The sequence below is a fragment of the Populus trichocarpa genome, chromosome 6 (assembly GCF_000002775.5).
Source record: "Populus trichocarpa isolate Nisqually-1 chromosome 6, P.trichocarpa_v4.1, whole genome shotgun sequence".
NCBI lineage: Eukaryota > Viridiplantae > Streptophyta > Magnoliopsida > Malpighiales > Salicaceae > Populus > Populus trichocarpa.
In genome coordinates this window covers 2,954,143-2,975,711 of record NC_037290.2, presented here as the reverse complement: position 1 = coordinate 2,975,711, position 21,569 = coordinate 2,954,143, and the positions used below count along the sequence as shown (strand labels likewise).

The 21,569-nt window shown below is 34.0% G+C and overlaps 3 protein-coding genes and 1 pseudogene across 3 annotated transcripts; all 4 read left to right on the top strand.

The window, feature by feature from the left end:
- Nucleotides 1–314: 314 nt before the first annotated feature.
- LOC7473581 (probable calcium-binding protein CML36) lies at nucleotides 315–1,538 on the top strand. The gene has a single exon (XM_002308872.4). It carries the CDS (start codon nucleotides 573–575, stop codon nucleotides 1,212–1,214), a length of 642 nt encoding a protein of 213 aa, XP_002308908.1. The 5' UTR covers nucleotides 315–572; the 3' UTR covers nucleotides 1,215–1,538.
- An 8,682-nt stretch (nucleotides 1,539–10,220) lies between these two features.
- LOC112327903 (nuclear intron maturase 3, mitochondrial) lies at nucleotides 10,221–12,860 on the top strand. Its single transcript, XM_024603136.2, has one exon. It carries the CDS (start codon nucleotides 10,326–10,328, stop codon nucleotides 12,687–12,689), a length of 2,364 nt encoding a protein of 787 aa, XP_024458904.1. The 5' UTR covers nucleotides 10,221–10,325; the 3' UTR covers nucleotides 12,690–12,860.
- A 136-nt stretch (nucleotides 12,861–12,996) lies between these two features.
- On the top strand, nucleotides 12,997–14,712 carry LOC112327871 (pentatricopeptide repeat-containing protein At4g38010-like; annotated as a pseudogene).
- A 1,197-nt stretch (nucleotides 14,713–15,909) lies between these two features.
- On the top strand, nucleotides 15,910–20,941 carry LOC7496099 (probable methyltransferase PMT6). Its single transcript, XM_002308870.4, has 7 exons — nucleotides 15,910–16,290; nucleotides 17,442–17,856; nucleotides 18,010–18,299; nucleotides 18,881–19,261; nucleotides 19,728–19,974; nucleotides 20,076–20,214; nucleotides 20,656–20,941. The coding sequence occupies exons 1-7, from the start codon at nucleotides 16,119–16,121 to the stop codon at nucleotides 20,812–20,814; spliced, it is 1,803 nt and encodes a 600-aa protein (XP_002308906.1). The 5' UTR covers nucleotides 15,910–16,118; the 3' UTR covers nucleotides 20,815–20,941.
- The last annotated feature ends 628 nt before the right edge of the window (nucleotides 20,942–21,569 follow it).

The window sequence follows — 21,569 nt, the reverse complement described above, 5'->3', positions numbered from 1 at the left end:
TCATTACACTATCAAACATCATAAAATAATTTACTTTTCTGGAATTCACTTTCCAAAAAAAATTATTTTCTAGAAAACAAACCGGACATATAAAACCAATCAATACTTAAAATCGATCCGCTTCTCCACATAAAAATAATAATAAAAAATTATATAAAACAATTCACACAGTATATAAAAATAAATTCACAAACTGATCAACATTCCATCTGTCGTACCAAAGAAAAATTCATCCGACTAAAATACAACAATACAGCATACACATAAATGACAAAAAGAAAATAATAATACCACGAGCATCCACATATAAAAACATTATATTATAAATAAATTTACAGCCACTACGCACACCGAAAAGAGAGAGAGAGAGACATATAAATAGTGTGCAATTTCCAGGGAAGCTTCGTGGAAGCTGCCTCAAATGGCTGTCACCAGACTCACCACACTCCATTTAAACACTCACCTTCTGCTCTCTTGCCCCTCAACCACCTCCTCTCATTATTTCTCTCTTCTCTGTCTTCTCTACACTAATCTTCTCCATCCGTGTCCCTATCAATTCTCTAAATTTCGCTATGAAATTCATCAAAAAACTCAGCCAGAAAATCTTGTCCGCCTCCAGAAAAGACCGATCCACGGTATCCAGATCAGATCCATCATCGTTTGGCTCAGGTACCGCCTCCTCCTCCTCCTCCGCCTCCTCCTCCGCGTCCACCTCCGCTGCAGCCAAGACCGGTTTTCGGACTCCTACCAGCATTTTGCCACAAGTATCGGGTGACTGGACCGATATCTCGGCCGATCTTTATTTCGAGTTGACCCAGGCCTTTAAGCTAATTGACAGGGATAACGACGGCCTAGTCTCAAGGAATGAGCTGGAGGCTCTTCTTACCCGGCTTGGAGCCGAGCCGCCGAGCAGCGAGGAGATGGCCGTTATTTTAGGCGAGGTTGACCATATTAGTGTCGAGGCGCTTGCGAGTCGTCTCGGCACGGCTTGCGAGCCGGCTGGGGACGATGAGCTGAGAGATGCCTTCGTGTTTTTTGACTCGGATCGTGACGGGAAGATAACGGCAGACGAATTATTAAACGTTTACAAGGCTTTTGGCGACGAAAAGTGCACGTTAGAGGATTGCAGGCGTATGATAGCAGTGGTTGATAAGAATGGAGATGGGTTTGTGTGCTTTGAGGACTTTTGTCGTATGATGGAGCTGCGGAGATGATCATGATCATGTGTGATAATTATATCATAAACTATAAATCATGTGATGATGGTTGCTCTTAAAAAAATGTCCCTTGATTTTCATCTTCTGTTTTTTTGTTTTTTTCCCTCTTTGGGATTGAATTGTGTACTAGGATTTGTGGGGTTAGTTAGGGAAATGAGATCTAGAAGAGATCAAAGAAAAAGATCAGTCAATCAGACGGTTGTGATGGATGATCTTGTTGAGAAAATTGTACTTCCCTCAACCGTAGTACGAGAAAAAAAAAATCACAATTGTTTTCTCGTAATTATGTGCGAAAATGTAATGCTAAAATTCTTCGCTTGATGATCTTGCTATACAATTACTTATCTTGCTATAAATCACCTTATATTAAATTTTTATATATTTTTAAAATAAAAAATATACAAAAACATGTTATTTAAAAATAATATTTTTTTTTATTTTTAAAAATTAATTTTTCACGTAAGCTGAAACGGTCACTTAGAAAGAAGCCGGTAGGCTTAAACGGTCACTTGGAAAGAAGCCAGTAGGATCGAAACTTTGTGTCTCAATTTTCTATTTCAAAATAGTATTAAAGTTATCTTAACTAAACTTGTTTTGTCTTTTATTTTAAAAATATCTTTTTAATATTTTTAAATTATTATAATGTGATGATATTAAAAAATAATTTTTAAAAATAAAAAAATATTATTTTTAAATAAAAACTACTCTGAAAAACAATCCCTGCACATTTCTAAAACACCCTTTTAAACTCTCATGCACAATAGGTTAATCAGAAGAAGCCCGGTGTGCAGGTTCATCAGGAGTTGTCTCGAAATAAAACAGTAACTAAGGGCTTAGACCCTCATGTGCAGGAGGCTAGCTAGAAACCCCATCTGCAGGTTCATCAGGAGTAGAATTGCCAGGAAATTATAAACGCCATCTTCTGTCTCAGAACATGGCTTCGTGTGCAGGTTCATCAGGAGCAGAACTGTCATTAGTGCTGCAGTTGTTAGATAATGATTTTCAACTAAATTGCTTTTTTATTGTTAAATATTAGGGTTTGAACATCGGTTATGAATCTCTCTGAACGAGGATGAATATTATTGCGTATCGTTGAAGGCTGGGCCTAGTGGCACAGGCAGACAGGTTGCACATTAAAATCATACTGTTTTTGATAAGGTTTTGAGCACCAACAATGGGGTATTGACAGCTAGCTGATGTAAGGGATTGCTAGGTCACGGAGAGTCAATTCGTTCATGTCAATTACTGCATCGGGTCTGATTCAGATCCGCAGAATTCAACAGGATATTAATTTGATGAAATAAATTATAACAATTTTCAACAAAGTAACCTAGAGTTGAATTCCAAAACCTTCGGTCACATACAAGGGGTTGACAATCGAAGCAAAAGTTTCTGTTGAAGATTAAATTAAATGAATGAGAAAATAATTATAATTAGGATATTATTGAAGTGGAAGATTGAAGAACAAAGAAGAAATTTCTGTGCAAGAAAAATCCAGGAAGGAGGGAGCTTGGCGTCCTGATGCATGGGTCACAGGCAAGCATCGAGTCATTGTAGATCACCTCGTTAAAGCTGGTCTCCAGCTCCCACCAGCAATTGAATAAATGACTCGTAAGCAGAAATTCTTTGTAAAAGGTATTTCTCAATATATATAATGTTTTTGGAATTTAATCAAATCACTATTAGTTAGAGGAATATGGATGCAAGGATAGCATTGAATCCAATAATTTAAAAAATTTAATTGAAAATGTATTGAAATGATTTGTTTTTATATTTTTTATATTTTAAATGAATACATCAAAATCATTGAAAAACATCTAAAAACAATTAATCAAGTAAAACATAATTGAAAATTACTTTAAAAAACATATCGTATCACAAAAACAAATCATTCTTAATTATTGATGATGCATACTTTATTTTTCAATCTCACGAGTTTAAATTTTAAAACTAATATTTTAAAAAAACTATATATTTAAATAAGTATTTCTTCTTAAATGAAGTCAAGAATTTAAAAACAATTATTGGAATATCGATCATAGCTTGTTGTCTTCAAAGAACAAAAACAAATGAAAATGAATTTCATGCAATCAAGACAAAAGCAGGTCACATTCAATTATTCATTATAATTTTTAGATGTAAAATTTAGGCCTTGACGCAAACCCCCTTATCGTGAAGCTTTAGCTCACCGTGGAAACGGGTTGATCATACAAAATTACTCGAGAATAGTACTTTGTGGATATTTGCCACACCGTTTTTACTGATTAATGTTTTTTTTTTTTAAAAAAATAAACAATGAAGTTATATGAACACAGGATTCCCTTCTTGATCCGTTGCTATATGATTATTATAATTAAGCTGAATTATTCATTAATTCAATTTAATATTCCAAGTAAATATTAGGGTTCTTTCATATCACATGGACAAAAGAATGTCGTTAGTAATGTCCAAAAAGTTATTAGTTTAATATAGGGTAATTAAATGACAAGTATTCTATTTAAGAGGATGGTTGAGATTGTTGAATTTAAAATAATTTATTTAAAATATATTAAATTAAATTATTTTTAGATTTTTTTTTACATGAACACATCAAAATTATCAGAAAAAATAAAAAAAATGTCATTTAATATTTTTTAAATTAAAAAAATACTTTTAAAAAAGACTTAAAAACAGAAAGACAAGTTACACTAAAAAGCAGAAGGAAAAGTTATGCTAAACAATACTAAAGGGATCCCATTTGACGAGAAAAAAAAAATGAAATCTGATAATTAATTATTTATTAATAACCATATATATTGTGAGCAGCATTATTCCTGCTGACAATCTGCGAAACTTGGATCGGTCCATATTAAATTATAGTTCCCGTTGTAGTCTTTCCAATATAAAAACAAAGAATCTTAATCGCAAAATAATTATGGCATAGGTAGTAACCATTATATGTTAATATTAGCCAATCGCCTGCACATTGCTGTGTTCTTTTTTATATATTTGAACACCCGATTTTACTAATTGAGTATAGTTTACAATGACCAATTTGTACTATAAAAAAAATTATTTTGATGTTAAAAGTTTTGTATAATAATACTATTTATATTAAGAAAAAATTGAACACCTAATATTTCAAATTGGATACATTATATATGACTAATTTGTATTGTAAAAGAATTCTTTTGATATTAAAAACTTTGTTTAAAAATAATACCTGTGAAATTAATTTGATTTTTAATCAAATACTAATGCTATCCCAAATTTGTTAATTGGATATATATATATATAATTTGAATTGCATAAAAATTCTTTTGACAGTAAAACCTTTTTTTTAAGAATAATAGTTGTGCAATTAATTTGAATTTGAATTATATATTAATACTAACTTCTCAAACTTTGATATTATCAATTAAAAAAAAATGTAGCATCATAATCAATAAATATATCTAAAAACCCTTTAATCCTAAGTTTTTATCACTGGACCACCTACTAGATGATCATATTTTTTTTTTAGTTTAACGTGGGTGTTCGGGCCAGCTTGCGCGCACCTCGACTAATCCCACGGGCCCTGAAGTTAACGACCATGTAATAATGTAAGTCTCCAGTGGCCATCATATGAAAAAATTAATCTAACACACGAATTGGTTTGAAAATATCTCTCATGGGTTATTCTCAAGCGACCCACATGCCATGAAATAACACCATTTGCCACACGAATTGGTTTAAAAAATATTCTTTGGATTATTTAATGGAGTTATTCTCAAGCGATTATCATGCCATGCCAAGATAATTATATCCTAATCGAATTTTAGGGTTGTTGAAACCTCTACAAAGCACTGAAAATGGGCGGTTGTGGCTTGAAGTGAGGGGTGGGAAAATTAATGGCTAAATGTTTGGTCATAATATTGGTGGGGATCACGAAAGAATACAGCACTTTCAACTACGCAACATATTAAAAATGCATCACTATATAGTTTTTTGGTTTACTATGGCTGGGAAAATGACGTTTAATGTCGATTAATTTGTCCTCTTTATATAATTAATAAGTTAAATAATATAGTCTTGATAAAGACATCATGAGCGTTCCCTCCGATGTTAAAATCTTGTCCTCCTAACCTTTTTCCGGGAAACTTCCTTTGCCTCTTTCAAGAATCATAAAAATATTGGCTGGACTTTGTTCTTTTGGAGGTAGTTGACACTCGCTTTTAGATGATTTTTTAAAGGGTTTTTGATTTTTAAAAAATATTTGTTTTAGTATTTTATGATAATTTTGATGTGTTGATATATAAAAAATATATAAAATTTTATTTTAATATATTTTTAAATAAAAAGTTATTTTAAAAAACATTCTATGTTACAATCTCAAATACTTCACTATATAACTAGGATAAATAATTGGTTTCAAACTTTGATTTTGGATCGTCGTACATTTTGGTGTTATTTCTGTACGGTAAACTTTTAGACCAGTATTTATTCCATGACCACTTTATCTGAATATGGGAAAATCGTAAATTTATCTCAAATTTGTGATTTTGATTGGAGTTTTATTTTTTTTAATTGTATTACTTTTATTTTAAATGTTTCTAATATGAGATAAAATTATTATTTTTATTATATTTCTAAGCAAAAAAAGCATTGCTAATCTCTAAATTTTGAAGAAAAAAAATCTGGTTTAAAACAAAACTGAAAAATCTTTGAAGAATGCAACTGCGAGAGAAAAAGAACCAGAGACTGTATTAGAAACAAGCACAAAGTTCGAGGACTAAGAGTATATATAGTTTGAGCAAAAAGAAAGGAACGAAAGATGATTCATTTGAGAAACAATAATATCGGATTCCTCCCTGCTTGCCTTGACTCCCATCCCATAAAGCCAAATTGGACCCCTTGCTGTCAAAAAGGCAACCATGGCGGAACAGCTGGATTCAATCATGCAATATATATTCGAAGCTGATAAAATGTTAATTTCAACGTCTATATATCTTCCATAGTGGAAGGCCCTACCAGCACCCCATAACCTGAGATACGTGAAGTAAGCTCCAATATAACTTTCGTCAGCAATATCGTGAATGTGATTTAGAGTGCCAACCATTTTGACTCGAGTTTGTGTTTCAATGGAAGATTATTGAAGGGGCCGCATGCGCCTTGATTATGACTCACGCAAATGGAGCAGGGAGATTAGCCATCGTTCCACTTCATTAATGTAGCTGAAGGCAGCTCGCAGAGGGGAAGAAAGAGCCCCAGTTCTTGTGGAAAGACACAGCAAGTCAACGAAAAAACTGCAGCACGAACGAATAATTCTGACTACACAGAGCTTGTGCCGTGGGGGACAGGACTCCAAAAGCTCACAAACCATTAGCTTTGTGGGGCTGGTGAGCACATGTTAAAACTCTATGTGTTGTACCTAACGATTTAAACTTATGGTTGGTATGGTAAACTGATTTAAGTTTTTTTTTCTTTTTATTTAAAGAAAGATCTGAGCATGTTTGGTTAGAAATAATTTCTGGTTTAAATTAAAAGTTTGTTTTTGACTTATAAATTATAATTTACACTACACCCACTCTCCATAAAAGTTGTTTTGAATTATTTTCTACTAACCTTGTTTTTTAATTAAAGTCATTTAAGCTCGAGTTAATTTATTATAAATTATTTATAAAATTAATTTTTGAATTATGATTTAAAGTAAAACACCATCATTAAAAAATCATGCCAGACAAAATCTAAACTATTATGAATCTGAATTTGTACTGTTTAATCAACACAAAAAAAAAACAAAAAGTCACAGAGAGAAGTAACCATATAATATTCATTATTTATTTTTATTAATCTTATGGATTTTTTGAATTAGTTTTCATACATTCAAACTAATTTTTTGTTTCTTTTTTATCAAAATAATTGTCTACTATAATATTTATAGAAATTACTCGTGTGAAATTTGAAGTTTGAATGATTAGAAAAGAAAAAATCTTCTGCCAAACATATGAAAACCTCTATAGGCTCTAAGGTCACGAATCTCTTATCGTTTGCCCGTTATCTTCTCTCTCTTCTCTCTTTATTTTCACAACAAGAGAAGTGTCTATTAATCATGCATGGCCCTCGTCCAGGGCACCATTAGCATCAAAACTAGAGGTCCACCGTGAGTCTAGCGACAAGGCATTCAGCCCATAGATGGTGCCGACATGAGGACGTCGGTTTTATTATCATTTATCAATTTTTTTATTATTATTAATAATGTTGATCTTTGGACTAGTTTGTGTGTATTTTAACTAATTTTACGGGTCCTGAAATTAATAATTATATAAACCTTTAATAGCGCTGAGATTTGTAGAACTTGAACTGGTGACCTCTAATAAGTTTTAGTATTAAAAAAAAAAAAAACTAGATTCTAGTTTTGGATGAAATAAAAAAAATCCAACCCCCATCCCCCAAAATCATGTTTTGTAAGCTTTAGAGGCATAGAAACTTCACAGAAAAGATAAATATATGAATGGTTAAAAAGATAAAAATAAAAATATAAAATAAATGTGTCTTTATATTGTTTTAAAATAGATTAATTTGGTTATTTTTTTTGATAAAAACCGAACCGAACCAAAAATGATCATCCCTACTCCATAGTATGCGTAATAACAACCCCGTGGAATTCAATGACTTGTTTAAATGAAGTTGAATCCAATTCAGTAATTAGTGAATTCCTCCCGCTGATGAAAGAATTCAATTCAATTCAATTCTTTGTGGTTCAATAATTGCATTATATTGAATCATGTGATCGGGAAAGGCTAATTAGACCCCTAATGTTTGAGAATTAAATCAAATCACACCCCTATGTTTATTTTTATGCAAACTTATTGTTAAATCACTGTTTCTTTTCCCACAACAAGAAAAAGTTCCCATATATTACGAGCCAGGCCCAAGACATAGCCTTAAATATTAGAGAGGTTGTCTACCACAAGTTTAGAGACAATTGCTTTCAGCCCACAGTCTCTTTTATGGATGTCTAGCTAGAATCTAGGTTCGAAATGGAGGATTCCTTGCTCATGGTCCGAGGGACGAGGGAAGTGAAGTGGCTTTGCCTTTCTGCCGGTTCCCTGAGGAGGCCCCAAAGGAGTTCGATCTCTTTGCCTCATCCCACCCGCGGTTATCCTCTGTTTCAACCACAGTTATCAGATCGACTCAAGATTTATTTGGTCAGGAGATAAGGTTTTGGATTACTCGGGTTAATTAGAGTCAATTCAGTAAAATTAAAAAACAAAATTGAGATTTTAATATATATATATTCTATATTCACAATAAAAAACATAATTTTTTTCGTGTGAATATAAAATATATACATTAATGAATTTTTAATTTTGCATTAAAAAAATATTTTTTTTTTAATATTTATATACTAAATTTTGATATGAATTAGTAATTAAAAAAAAATAATAGAATTGTATACATAAAATTAAGTCGAGTAATAAAAAAATATCTGATGAACCCATACGCGCGAGGCAACACTTATTTTCCTTTTATCCCTCCTTTAACTTGAACCCAATGCCCTTTCTATCACGGGAATATTTTCCTCCAATGCTCTTGATTTAAATTCTCATTTGTAGAGAAATGTTAACTTGCTATGCCTTCATTTTTTTTTTTTCCTGTTTATAAAGAAAATGTTTGAAGAAAAAATTAAGGTTTGTAGGTTTATCGGGTCGCTTCAAGTTATGAGTTAACTTGACAGGTCACACAAGTTTCACTGGGTCAATTGCAGGCCCGAGTTTTATCTTTTACAAACCCGACCAGGGCCCAGAGTCACTTGGGTAGTGGGTCAACCCGCCAAGCCGAACAGACTCTGATAACTATGGTTTCAACTACTATTTTAAAACTCGATTTGACCTGGTGGTTAACCCATGACCACGGTAATTTAGAGCCTAAACGAGGTCAGATTTTAAAAAAAAATTAGGAAGAGAATTGACCCGCTATGATCCAATAAAAAATCCAGGTTAACTCGTAATCAGGTCATATCAGGAAAACTTCAATCAAAACCCATTGACTTATTTTTTCTTCTTAAAAATGATATCATTTGTTATTTTTTATAAAATAAAAAAACAGATTTAACCTACGATAAACCTATCTAATTAGTAACTCAAAACTTGTTCCAAATCGATTTTATATCAGGTTTAAAAACTACAGTTTCAACAATCATTTTCCTTCAACAAAATCAATTTCTTTTGATTTAGGGTTAATAGCGCTTACCCCTTCCTTTAACTATCAGCTTAAATGAGTTTTTGAGAAATCAAATTCTCATCATTTTCTTTTAATCCGAGTAAAGAGATAACTTAATTTGACATACAGAAATTAATTAAAAATTCCCCTGAACTATAAAAATGAATTTAACAACAATATTGCTAGCTACACTAAATAGACTTTTTTCTTGATCCGAGGATGACTCAGTTTTGTTCAATATTCCATCCCATCATATTCTTGGAGTGGGGAAATGAAAAACAAATTATAATTTTGGATGCAAAAGCTAAAATATAAATTATTTACAATACAAAATACAATTTAAGAAATAAAGTATAAATAAAATTTCCAAAAAAATATCTGATTTTTTTAACAATATTAATGATAATTATTAAACGTGATCAAACTTGGATGAATTTAGAATTTAGTTGATGAATTTAATCTGAAACTTTTTTTAAAATCAATTTAGAATTAATAACTTGATCAACTCAACAAATTCTCCTGGTTAAAATCCAATATAATTTTTAATATTTTTTTAAAATAAAGTTGTTTAACTTATTTTGTTAAAAAATAAAAGTAAATTTAGTTGAACTCAGATTAATTTAAACAACTAGTGATTTTAATTTCGTTAATAACTGTTTGAAACATGATATTAGTTATTTTTTATTTGTAAAAGTATTATAATAATATTTTTTTTATTTTTTAAAATTTATTTTTAATACCTATTCGAGAAATAATTTAAAAACATTAATTTCTTTTTTCTTACAAAAAAAACAAAAAAACCATGTTAAAACTCACCACGATACACTTCCCGTTCCAGTTAAGTTCACAATCCAAGCACGCACACCAAAAGGTCTCAACTCCATTGCCACACTGTCTGCCATCTCCATCTGTTTTCATGTTTCAATGCTTATTGTAAACCTCAAGAAAGTTACAACAACATTTGATCTCAGACTTTCATCTCCAACAACCTCTTCGCTTAAACTCCTTTATTCTACACTAACCTTAAACCCTAACACCATCCAGAATCCTAAGACCCCACCAATCCAAAACCCTACAAAACCCCTAACAACACCCCAGCTCAAAACCCTAGTCCTTTCCCAATACTCCCATGGAAAGTTCTCCAATCTTATCCAAAACGTCGTTGGTTTACCTTCAGTCCTCCTCACTGCCTCTCAGAACCTCATTACCCACCACAGCAATGATGGGCTTAACTGCACTGAGTCGAACGAGTTGGCCGAGTCAACTCAGCCGAACCTCTCTCTTTACCACTCCGTTTCGAAGCGTTTCTCAATTGAAGAAATGGGTCGTGAGATTTTTGAGAATCGGTTTGATATTGAGGCTCATTGTGTCAAAATGAGTGATGAAGGTGAGACCTTGGTTCTGCCAAATTTGAAACTTAAGGTTTTTATTGAAGCTATTAGGATTGTTTTAGAAATTGTTTATGATGATCGTTTTGTCACGTTTTCTTATGGTGGACGTGTTAATATGGGGCGGCATACGGCTATAAGGTACCTAAAGAATTCAGTGAATAATCCAAGTTGGTGGTTTAGTGTTTGTTTTAATGATGTTAAGTTTGATAAAAGAAAAGTAGATAAGTTGTACTTGTTTATAGAGGAGAAAATTAAAGATGGGATTTTGATTGATGTGATAAAGAGGTTGTTTGATTGTGGTGTGTTGAAGATTGAATTAGGTAGGTGTTATTTAGCGAAGGGGTTGCCTCAAGAATGCGGGTTGTGTTCAATATTGATTAATGTTTATTTCAATGGATTTGATAGAGAAATTCAAGAGATGCGTTTAAGAATGAGTAAAGAGAATCCTAAACTCGATCAGAATGAGATCGGTGAAGGGTCTAGTTCTTCATATAAGCCGCTGAAGATGTATGCTGTTAGGTACTTGGATGAGATATTAGTGATTACGTCAGGTTCGAAGATGTTGACGATGAATCTGAAGAAATGGGTTTTGAAATTTCTGGAAGGCGAATTGGAGTTGAATGTGGATAGAGTAAAGACAGCTATTCATAGTGCGGTTTCTGAGAAAATTGATTTCCTAGGGATGGAATTGCAGGCTGTCCCACCATCAGTCTTGCATCCACCAATGTCGGAGAAAGCCATTAGAGCAAGAAAAAAATATCTTAGACAGAAGGAAGTTAAGGCTTTGGAATTGAAAAATGCTCGGGAGAGGAATAGGAAGAAATTGGGTTTGAAATTATTGAGTCATGTTTTTAAAAAGTCGAAGCAGAGTGATGGGTTCAAATTTGATTTTCAAATTGAGAATGAAGTTCGAGAAATCTTTCAAACTTGGGCAGATGAAGTGGTTCAAGAATTTTTAGGCTCCCTTGAAGAGCGTTGGACATGGCATCGAATGCTCAGTGCTGGTGATTTCCTCTCCCTGAGGCACATCAGAGACCAATTGCCACAAGAGCTGGTCGATTCTTATGACAAGTTCCAAGAGCAGGTACACAAGCATCTGTCACCAGTCAAGGCTAGAAAGGCATTGGAGGAAGAAGGAAGGAGAATCAAGGAAGAGGAGGAAATGAAGTATGCTGAGAGAACCGTGGATGATCTGACAAAACTGTGCATGAAAGTCTCTGCACCTATTGAACTTGTAAGGAAGGCTGTTAAGATGGCTGGGTTTACGAATAAAATGGGCCGTCCCCGGCCTATCAGCATTCTCACTTCTCTGGAAGATGCTGATATTATCAAGTGGTATGCAGGGGTAGGGAGAAGATGGCTTGATTTCTTTTGCTGCTGCCACAACTTGAAGATGGTGAAAACTGTTGTAAGTTATCATCTGAGGTTCTCTTGTATTTTGACGTTGGCAGAAAAGCATGAAGCAACAAAAATTGAATGCATTAGGCATTACACTAAAGATTTGAAAGTCCCAGATATGAATGGAAGTGAAGAGGTTCACTTTCCCACAGAAAAGGAGGTAAAGATGATGGGGGATAAAAATCTTTCAGATCCAACACCTGTAGATGGGGCTTTATCTTTGCTACTGATCAGACTGGCTTCTGATGAGCCATCACATTCCTGTGTCGGTCATTTTTGTGACAAAACTGATACTGTTATGTATCGAGTGCGGTTGCTGCAGAACATTTTAAATGTGAACCCAGCCGATGAAGACAAGTGGGTTCCAAGGATGAGTGCAATTCATGAAAGTCTGAATCAGATGTGTTTCCCTCTTTGTTCTGATCACAAAAGTGACTTGTATACTGGGAAAATCACCCTGCAGGATGTTGACTGCACTTCATATGTGAATGTTGACTGAATATTGCGGTAGTAGCATTGCGTTGGCGTTAGTTATCAAGGCTACGTACTTTAGTAGCCTACATCAATCTGGTCCTTCTCTGTCTTCCAAACACAAGTGCAGCCATGCAGTTGCTCTGCACATTGTTTTCACCTAGGTTGATTTATACAATGAAAACGATGGTTCTCCTGATCCCAAATTATAATATTTCCTAAGTACATGAATAAACAATCCGAGGTACTTCCCCTGTTGGTTTTAGTTAAAAACTTGATCACCAATTGAACAGACTGTTGGAAACTCCCTAAACATGACTTACCTAATGACTTCAGTTCCCCTGGCCCTGACCAACTCCTAGGACGAACCATATTTGACTCCATTCCATTCCCAGCCTTCATTTGATTCCACCAATGGGAGCGTTTTCATGCAAAATTCCTTTGTCAACTACGTCAAAGTCTATGTAGATTAGACCAATGATATTGGTTAACATTATGTTTTTCAGACAATTAAATTGGTTAGTGTTGTTAGCTCAGTTGGTTTGATTGGCCCTAAATTTGTGACTAGAAACTCTTTCTCACAAGAAAATTCCTTTGGCGGGTGTCTCTTGGAAATTCACACTTATTTATATAAACAGATAGTTGTTTGTCAATGGTGCAGTGAGAGATTTCTCAATCAAGAATCTTTCTCCACTCTCAACAATTCCTTCACATTTCCATTGCTTATTACATTTTCCCTGGTCTTCCCTTACCTCTAAACTCCCTTTTCTACTTCCCTCCCATCACCTATAAAAAACCCGCCAATTGCTTCTCTTCCTCTCCTTTACTTCTAAATTCATGTAAAGACCTCAAAACTCTAAAAAAGATCCATGTTTTTGTCATTATCTCAACTGGGGCCAATCAATCCATCTCCTTTGCTTCAAAGTTCACATCTTTACACACATTTTTATGATCTTCACAGTGCCGTATCAGTGTTAAAAACTTTACAAGAAGAACCCAATACTCTAACATGGAATTTGATTATAGAATCCCATGTTAATTTTGGTCTTTATAGGAAGCTTCGTTGTTATATAAGAAAATGAGAGAATTGGGTGTTAAAGTTGATAGCTTCACATTTCCCATTAGTAAATAGAGCTGTTTGATCACTTAAGATGATTGTTATGTTTCAGGGGTGTTGTTCATGCGACGGTTTGAATGAACGGACGCAACCTCATGGTTTTGTGATAAAGAACGGATTATTAGTTGATGTTTCTGTGCAGAACTCAATCTCGAGATGTATAACTAACTAGGTGGTGTTGAAGAAGTTGAAACTTCTCTCAGTGAAATTGACAGCAGGGATGTTGTTTCTTGGAATGCTTTGATTACCTTCTATTCCTTGAGCGGGGATATCGAAAAAGTGCAGGGTGAAGTGAGACTTTAACTTTTATTGCATCCGTGTTTGCAAAGATGGGAAATCTAATGGAAGGTGAAAGCTGCATTCTTTTTCTATAAAAGCTGGGCTGTGTGATGGTATTCTGCTGACTTCTTTCATGGATTTGTATGCTAAGTGTGGGGAACTGAGAAACTCTGGTCAGTTGCTTGGAGAGATCTCTTCTGGAAGCTGCATTACTTGGAAGGCTACCAGTCAGTCAGGGTTCATTCAAGATGGGAGTTATGTGGAGGCCATTGAATTGTTCCGGCAGATGCTAGATTCAGGTCTTAAACCAGGAGCTGAGATTTTAGGCAGTCCTCTGGATGCATGTATGCTTCTGGGTGCACTACAAATTGGGTGAAGGAATCCTTGAGTCCTTGACTACCTCAGACGGAGCTTGTTTCACATTCCTGAAGAATATACAGTATGCACTCAGGAACCTCTATCCTTAACATTTACATACAATGTGGAAACATCAACGATGGAGGGGTTTGGAATCCATGGGATTGGTGATGAAGCTGTAAAACATTTCGATAAGATGTTGGAGGAAGAAATAGAGCCCAACAGTGTAACCTTCTTAGTTCTGCTGAAAGTTTTCTTTATTCATAACTTGTTTCTTTGGTGGGAAATTTTTTTTTAAATAAAATTTTGAAAGTAAATTATTGTTTGATGTTTGATAGTGTTATAAAAATAATAAGTTTGAAAAGATTTTATAATATTTGGTTATATTATGAAAAATGAGCTGAAAAATAAGTTATTAATGTCTTAATTTTTTTTCAAGTTTATTAAAAGAATGAGGATAAAATTTTATAGACAAAAAAGTTGGAGGTGAAATTAAAAAAAATCTAATTTCATAAATTATCTCAAATAAAATAAATAACAATTAAAATAATAAAGATCAAATTTGATAGATAAAAAGTTAAAAAATGATGAAATTAAAAAAAATATTATAATTTCATAAATTATCTCAAATAAAATAAAAATAAAAATAAAAACCAAATATGATAGATTAAATTTTAAGGGATAAGAGAAAAGCAAATAATAAAAAAACTATATATTAAAAATTTCATATATCATCAATCCTTTTATTATTATATATTTTAATACACAAATCAATTTAGATTAAATTTTAATGGATAAAATTAAAAAAAATATTCAAAATAAAATATATAGTAATAAAAAGATTGATGATCAAATTTGATTTAATTAATAAATAATAATACATTTTTGAATTTTCCATGACTTCTAGAAAATATTTTCCGTTCAAAATTAAAAAAAATACTTCCTAAAAACCAAGCCAAATTTTTTCTTGGTTAGAAATTTTTTTGTGTTGATCAATTATTTTAATAATTAATAAATACAAAAAAATTAAAAATACATTTTTAAAAAACCATTTTTATTGAAATAAACAGTAGCTTAGCTAAAATCGTACACAAGGGCTATTGAAGATTTACGGCGGCATCTCTTTGGAAGGAATTTGCGAGAATTAATGAACATATTCCAATTTAATGGAATCACGAGTCACAAAATGCAAAACACCTTATGTAAAGGCTAGTTTCGAGTTGCACGGACTTAAGATATAATATGTTTTTTTAAAAATATTTTTTTAATTAAAAATATATGATATTAATGTTTTTTTAGTTTTTTTTAATACTAACATGTTAAAATTTTCTAAAAATATAAAAATAATATTAATCTGATATATTTTTTTATAAAAAAATATTTTAAAAAACATATAATAACACAAAAACACTTTGCCAAACACTAAAAAGTCACGTGCATGTCATGTGCCGATTAAAAAAAGTCGGTGATGATAACTAAACAAACTAAAACCAAAATTAAGGAGATTAGCCAATGATCTTTCTCTCTCTCTCTCTCTCTCTCTCTAGCTCACAACACAACACTTCTTGTTTCTTAGATTTGTGTCTAAAACAGCTCAAAGAGGAGATCTTTCTCCAAATCTGCAAATGCCAATTTAGTTCCTTTGCTTCCTGCAAATCGTAGAAGCAAAACCCAGTTTCTATTTCAAGAGATAGAGACAGAGAGATGGGAGGGTACTCATGGGGGTCAGCCTTTGATTCAAAATCAGGGCAGATGATAATGGTGGCTTTGTTATTAATGGTGGGTTCATTTTACACTGGCACTCTTTTTGGCAATAACAATGCCTCCATTTATGTCTCTCAACTCTCCTCCTCTTCTAATTCCTCTTCATCTCATGGTATGTTCTCTCTCTCTCTCTCTCTCTTGTAAAGTTTTATTTTATTGTGATATTTACGCAATCTTCTGCATTGCATGGTGTTTTTGGAGATGGATTTTGTTCTGTGGAATGTAAAGTTGGTTGCTTTTTTATACACTGGTCCCATTTTGGTATTTTGCTTTGAGCTTAAATTTTGAGGGTTCTTTTTTCTTGCTGTTATTTTGGGGTTGTAATTATGTTTTTCTTTATTTAATTGGTGTTCGAGTTTGCAAGAATTCAACTTGGTGGGTTTTGGATGGACCCATTTGGAAAAATTTTAGGCTATTTGGTTGAGAATTGTTAGTGCCTTGCTTTGATGACTAATGTTTTGCTAATAAATCCTGTAAGCTAGTAGCAATTAGAAAAGGTAATAGAGAGCTCATAAATTGCAAGATGACATTTAAGGCCACACAACATGTAGATGTCTTGATACTCTGAATATGGAAATGATACCATTTTCTTTGTTTACAGAAGCATATTGATTCATATCCTGGACGCCTCTTACCTTTTCTCACCAGTGAGATTGGAGGGTTAGATTGGTTATTAAGAAAATGAATTTGACAGATCACCATGAGAATCTATTGAATTGACAGATTGGTTAATAGAGTACGGTAATGTTAAATTGCAGACATTCTAAGTTTCTGACATATTGACAGAAAATAGACCTGGATGTGACATATTTCAGTGGGGATCAACTACATGGGACCAATCTTAGGGTGCAGCTGTGTAATTCTTTAATTTGCATCAAGCATATTTTCTAGTTGCATGCAATGTGCTATTTATCAAAAGGAAGCCTCGGGGAGTACTCGTTGCATTGTTCACATGTGGATTTATTTTTGGGATATAGTCGTTGCTGCATTTGGGATTGACATTTTATACTCGTACATTCCAGATTTGCAACAACCATGGGTCAGATTAGATGTTAAAACAATTCTCTAGACCTGGAATATCAAAGCTCATGCAGTAAAAAAAGTGATTATATGACCATGAACATGCACAAATTGTGTCTGTTTCCATCCTCAAACTATAGTTTAATTCGCATCAGCCTTTGGCATGTTGGTAATGACTGCATATGAAACTTTACACTTTTGGTCTGCTACCAAGTTTAACAACTTTATCTTCTACACTTGCAGGTATTTACACATTCACCAACAAAGTTGCTCTTGCTTATCGACAAACACCAATTGTAATCCCAGAAAGTGGGATGAATGTATGCCCTTTGAAGTTCAACGAGTATATTCCTTGCCATGATGTTGCTTATGTGAAAACTTTGTTCCCATCCTTGGATCTTTCTAGAAGAGAAGAGCTAGAGAGGCATTGTCCTCCCCTTGAGAAGCGTTTATTTTGCTTGGTGCCACCTCCAGAAGATTATAAATTGCCCATAAAATGGCCAACCAGCAGGGATTATGTGTGGAGAAGCAATGTGAATCATACACATCTTGCTGAAGTCAAAGGAGGACAGAACTGGGTGCATGAGAAAGATCAGCTATGGTGGTTCCCTGGTGGTGGCACTCATTTCAAGCATGGAGCAGCAGATTACATTGAGAGGTAGATGAACTTAAGCTTCTTATATCACTTATTCACATTCAAACAAGTTAATTCATCATTTCCTACGATGGCAATGATACCAGTAATTGATGATATTTCCAAAACCCAGGCACTATAATGTTCCATCTCTTATGATTTTTTTTTTGACTGCAGGTTAGGAAATATGATAACTGATGATACAGGTGATCTGCGTTCAGCTGGGGTTGTTCAAGTTCTGGATGTTGGCTGTGGTGTTGCTAGCTTCTCAGCTTATCTTCTTCCTTTGGATATCCAAACAATGTCTTTTGCTCCCAGAGATGGTCATGAAAATCAGATTCAGTTTGCTTTAGAACGAGGAATTGGTGCCATGACTGCTGCCATTTCCACAAAACAGCTACCATACCCCTCTAGCTCTTTTGAGATGGTTCATTGTTCGAGATGTCGTGTTGACTGGCATGAGAATGGTATGGTGCTTGAGCAGTGGCATTTGAAAATTGTTCATAGGGAGAAACACATGTTTCAGATAAATGCTTCATGCTCTTCATGCATTTTTCTGCAATCCTTTTATCGAATTGAAATGATATAGTCAGCCAAAAGAAGTGATCTCTGATTTCTTAAATTTTTCTAATTGCATATAGTAACTAACACAAAGGAACAATAGTAAATCATACCTGGAACTACAAATGCATCTCTATGCAAGTTTATTATTCATAATTCGTAGCATTGCTTTTATGCATGCCAGCAGATTGCTGTATATATGAAATGCATCAGCTATCTTTGCTACCAAACAAGCTTTTAAATCAGTTTAGTGAAAGTGCACTATGAAGTTTTACATTGCAGATGCTACCCTGATATGTGTTGATAAAGATCGTTATGGCCTGGCAAGTATATGAATTGTTGTTCATTGTGTTTGCAAGCTCCTGGACATTTCCCCCCCCAAGATTATCGAGTTAGAAAAAAGGCTGTTTAACTTATGTTTGGATTTTACACCTTCTCTTTAATTCATTGGGCTTTTATTTTATTGCAATATTTTTTTTTAGTGCAGGTGGTATTTTAATCAAAGAAGTTAATCGTCTTTTGCGAGATAATGGATATTTTGTCTATTCGTCTCCACCTGCTTATAGAAAGGATAAAGATTATCCATTGATTTGGGATAAGTTGGTAAATCTGACTTCTGCTATGTGCTGGAAACTCATTGCTCGAAAAGTTCAAACTGCAATTTGGGTCAAACAAGAAAATGAGTCATGCCTCCTGCACAATGCAGAGATGAAACAAATAAACATCTGTGACACTGTAGATGACATGAAACCATCATGGAAAACACCACTGAGGAACTGCATACCAAGAAGTGCACCAACTAATCCTCAGAAACTGCCTCCCAGACCAGAACGTCTTTCTGTATATTCAAAGAGTCTCAGCAAAATTGGTGCGCTCATGTGCTTTTTATGAGCTTAAAGTAATTTAAAGTTGTTTTTGTTCATCCCTGCTTTTCCTGATCCCTGGTCATGCCTGAGTATGGTATCTTTTTCAAATTTGCATTCTATATTAGCTTTTTGTTTCAAAATCAAGTACACTGCAAGTGTAGTCAAACTGCATTATGATGAGCACAATGGAAGATATAGATATCAATATCAAATACATTTTATAGTTTCAAGTAGTTGGAAGCAGCTTGGGGGCAAGCTGGCTAGGATTGCCTGTGCTTTCCTGTCATCAAAATCACTGGGACAGGGTTCATGTGGGAAATTTCAGATGAATGACTAGCATTTAACCTTGTCATTCGTTGTCCCATTTAACTTGTCATTTGTAGTCTTTCTCTTTGAACACTTGGAAAATGCATAAGCCATGTTAAATATTCAATCTGACATGATAATTTCTGCACATTTTTGTTGCAGGTATCACTGAAGAAGAGTTTTCTTCAGATGCCATATTCTGGAAAAATCAAGCTGGCCATTACTGGAAGCTGATGAATATCAATGAGACGGATATACGAAATGTCATGGACATGAATGCTTTTATTGGCGGATTTGCTGTTGCTTTGAACTCGCTGCCTGTTTGGGTGATGAATATAGTTCCCATGAGCATGAATAATACCTTGTCAGCTATTTATGACAGGGGTCTCATAGGAGCTTTTCATGATTGGTAAGAGATTTTCAATCAATTCAGTTGTGCTCAAGCTATACTATGTGGATGCAAGGATCTGTAATATGCTAGTTTGCTTACCACACTTGTTTTAACTTCAGGTGTGAGCCATTCTCAACATATCCACGAACATATGATTTATTGCATGCCAATCATCTCTTCACACACTACAAAGACCATGGAGAAGGTTGCCTGCTAGAGGATATCATGCTGGAGATGGACCGTATTATCCGACCTCAGGTAACTGTTTCTAAAATATTTCATCTATCAAAGTCTTAAAAATCAGAGAAGTTATATGGTGAATGCCAGGATGAAGAATGAGATGGATGGGATTTAATCAACTAGATGTAAAGCTATGCCCAGCCTCTCTGAATTATATTAGACATCATGTGCTCGTTACACTAGCACATTATTTGCATTACCTGTAGGCCATTTTTTTACATGGATGCATAACAAAGCTAGCATGGAGCTAATGTTTACGTCCCTTGGAATTTATTGCCATCTAGATCTGAGAGAATATATAAGATACTGATTATCTGATCTGATCTTGTTACTTAATATGGTTTTATCCATTTCAACCATTCTATGGATTGTAGCCTGACATTTAAAATCATTTACGCTTTTGTGTCTGTATCCCACATTACATTTGATTCAGAATCTTACCAAGACTATAATGTGCAGGGATTTATTATCATCAGAGATGAGGAATCGTTTACATCAAGAGTCCAGCATTTAGCTCCAAAGTTTCTGTGGGAGGTCGAATCACATGTTCTGGAAAACAAAGGAAAGAAGACTGAAACTGTACTAATATGCAGAAAGAAGTTCTGGGCATTGGTATAAGGTGTACTTTTTACAGTCTTTTTTTCATTTTACCCTTTGTATCTTGCATTTGCTCATCAGCTCACGCACCTTGTAGAATGTAAAGAGGTCATCAGCTTGTAGTAATTTATCATTTGCTTTGTGGTTATTTCATTTCTGCATGTTTGTTGTTCACCTATACAACACACACACACGCACATACACCAGTGGATACAAGACCATAGAAATTAGATTTTCTTTCATATTTCTTAGAAAACAAAATTGTACCAGCCTCCCAAGAACTATCCATTCCCCCCTCATGGGCATATTTTACCGTTTTCGTTTTCATGGTATTCGTGCTCGGTCAATGCATTTTCAGCTTCATTCTTTGCTTAAGCAAAACCCATTTACCTCCTCAGCCAACAACTCAAGATTGCATTGCATTATATGTAAAAACCTCTCTTATATAGTTGCAAAAATGTTGCCATTGGAAACATCTTGGGGGATGTTCAAACTTTGAAGTTGTATCCGAGCATGGATGGGCTTTAAGCAGGCCTTCTCTTGCCATCTACACCTCTGAGTGCAATTTGTAATGGGATAAATTAACCTTGTTAAAAGAATCCCAACTGATTGTTGATTTCAAAATTTATCGGTCCCAGCAGCAAGACCATTCAAGAAAACCCTTTACGGTTCAGGTGATTTTACTTTTGCTCTAATGAGGTTTTGAACCCTTCAGGCAAAGCTTTTGTGCGAGATGCTATATACGAGTATTTTTGTGCCAAAAAGCTCGTGTTTTG

Excerpts from the sequence above, each read along its gene's own strand:
- LOC7473581 (XM_002308872.4), top strand. The coding sequence starts at position 573 with ATGAAATTCATCAAAAAACTCAGCCAGAAAATCTTGTCCGCCTCCAGA.
- LOC112327903 (XM_024603136.2), top strand. The coding sequence starts at position 10,326 with ATGCTTATTGTAAACCTCAAGAAAGTTACAACAACATTTGATCTCAGA.
- LOC7496099 (XM_002308870.4), top strand. The coding sequence starts at position 16,119 with ATGGGAGGGTACTCATGGGGGTCAGCCTTTGATTCAAAATCAGGGCAG. Across the intron at positions 16,291-17,441 it reads TAATTCCTCTTCATCTCATG|GTATTTACACATTCACCAAC; the intron begins GTATGTTCTCTC and ends CTACACTTGCAG. Across the intron at positions 17,857-18,009 it reads GCAGCAGATTACATTGAGAG|GTTAGGAAATATGATAACTG; the intron begins GTAGATGAACTT and ends TTTTGACTGCAG.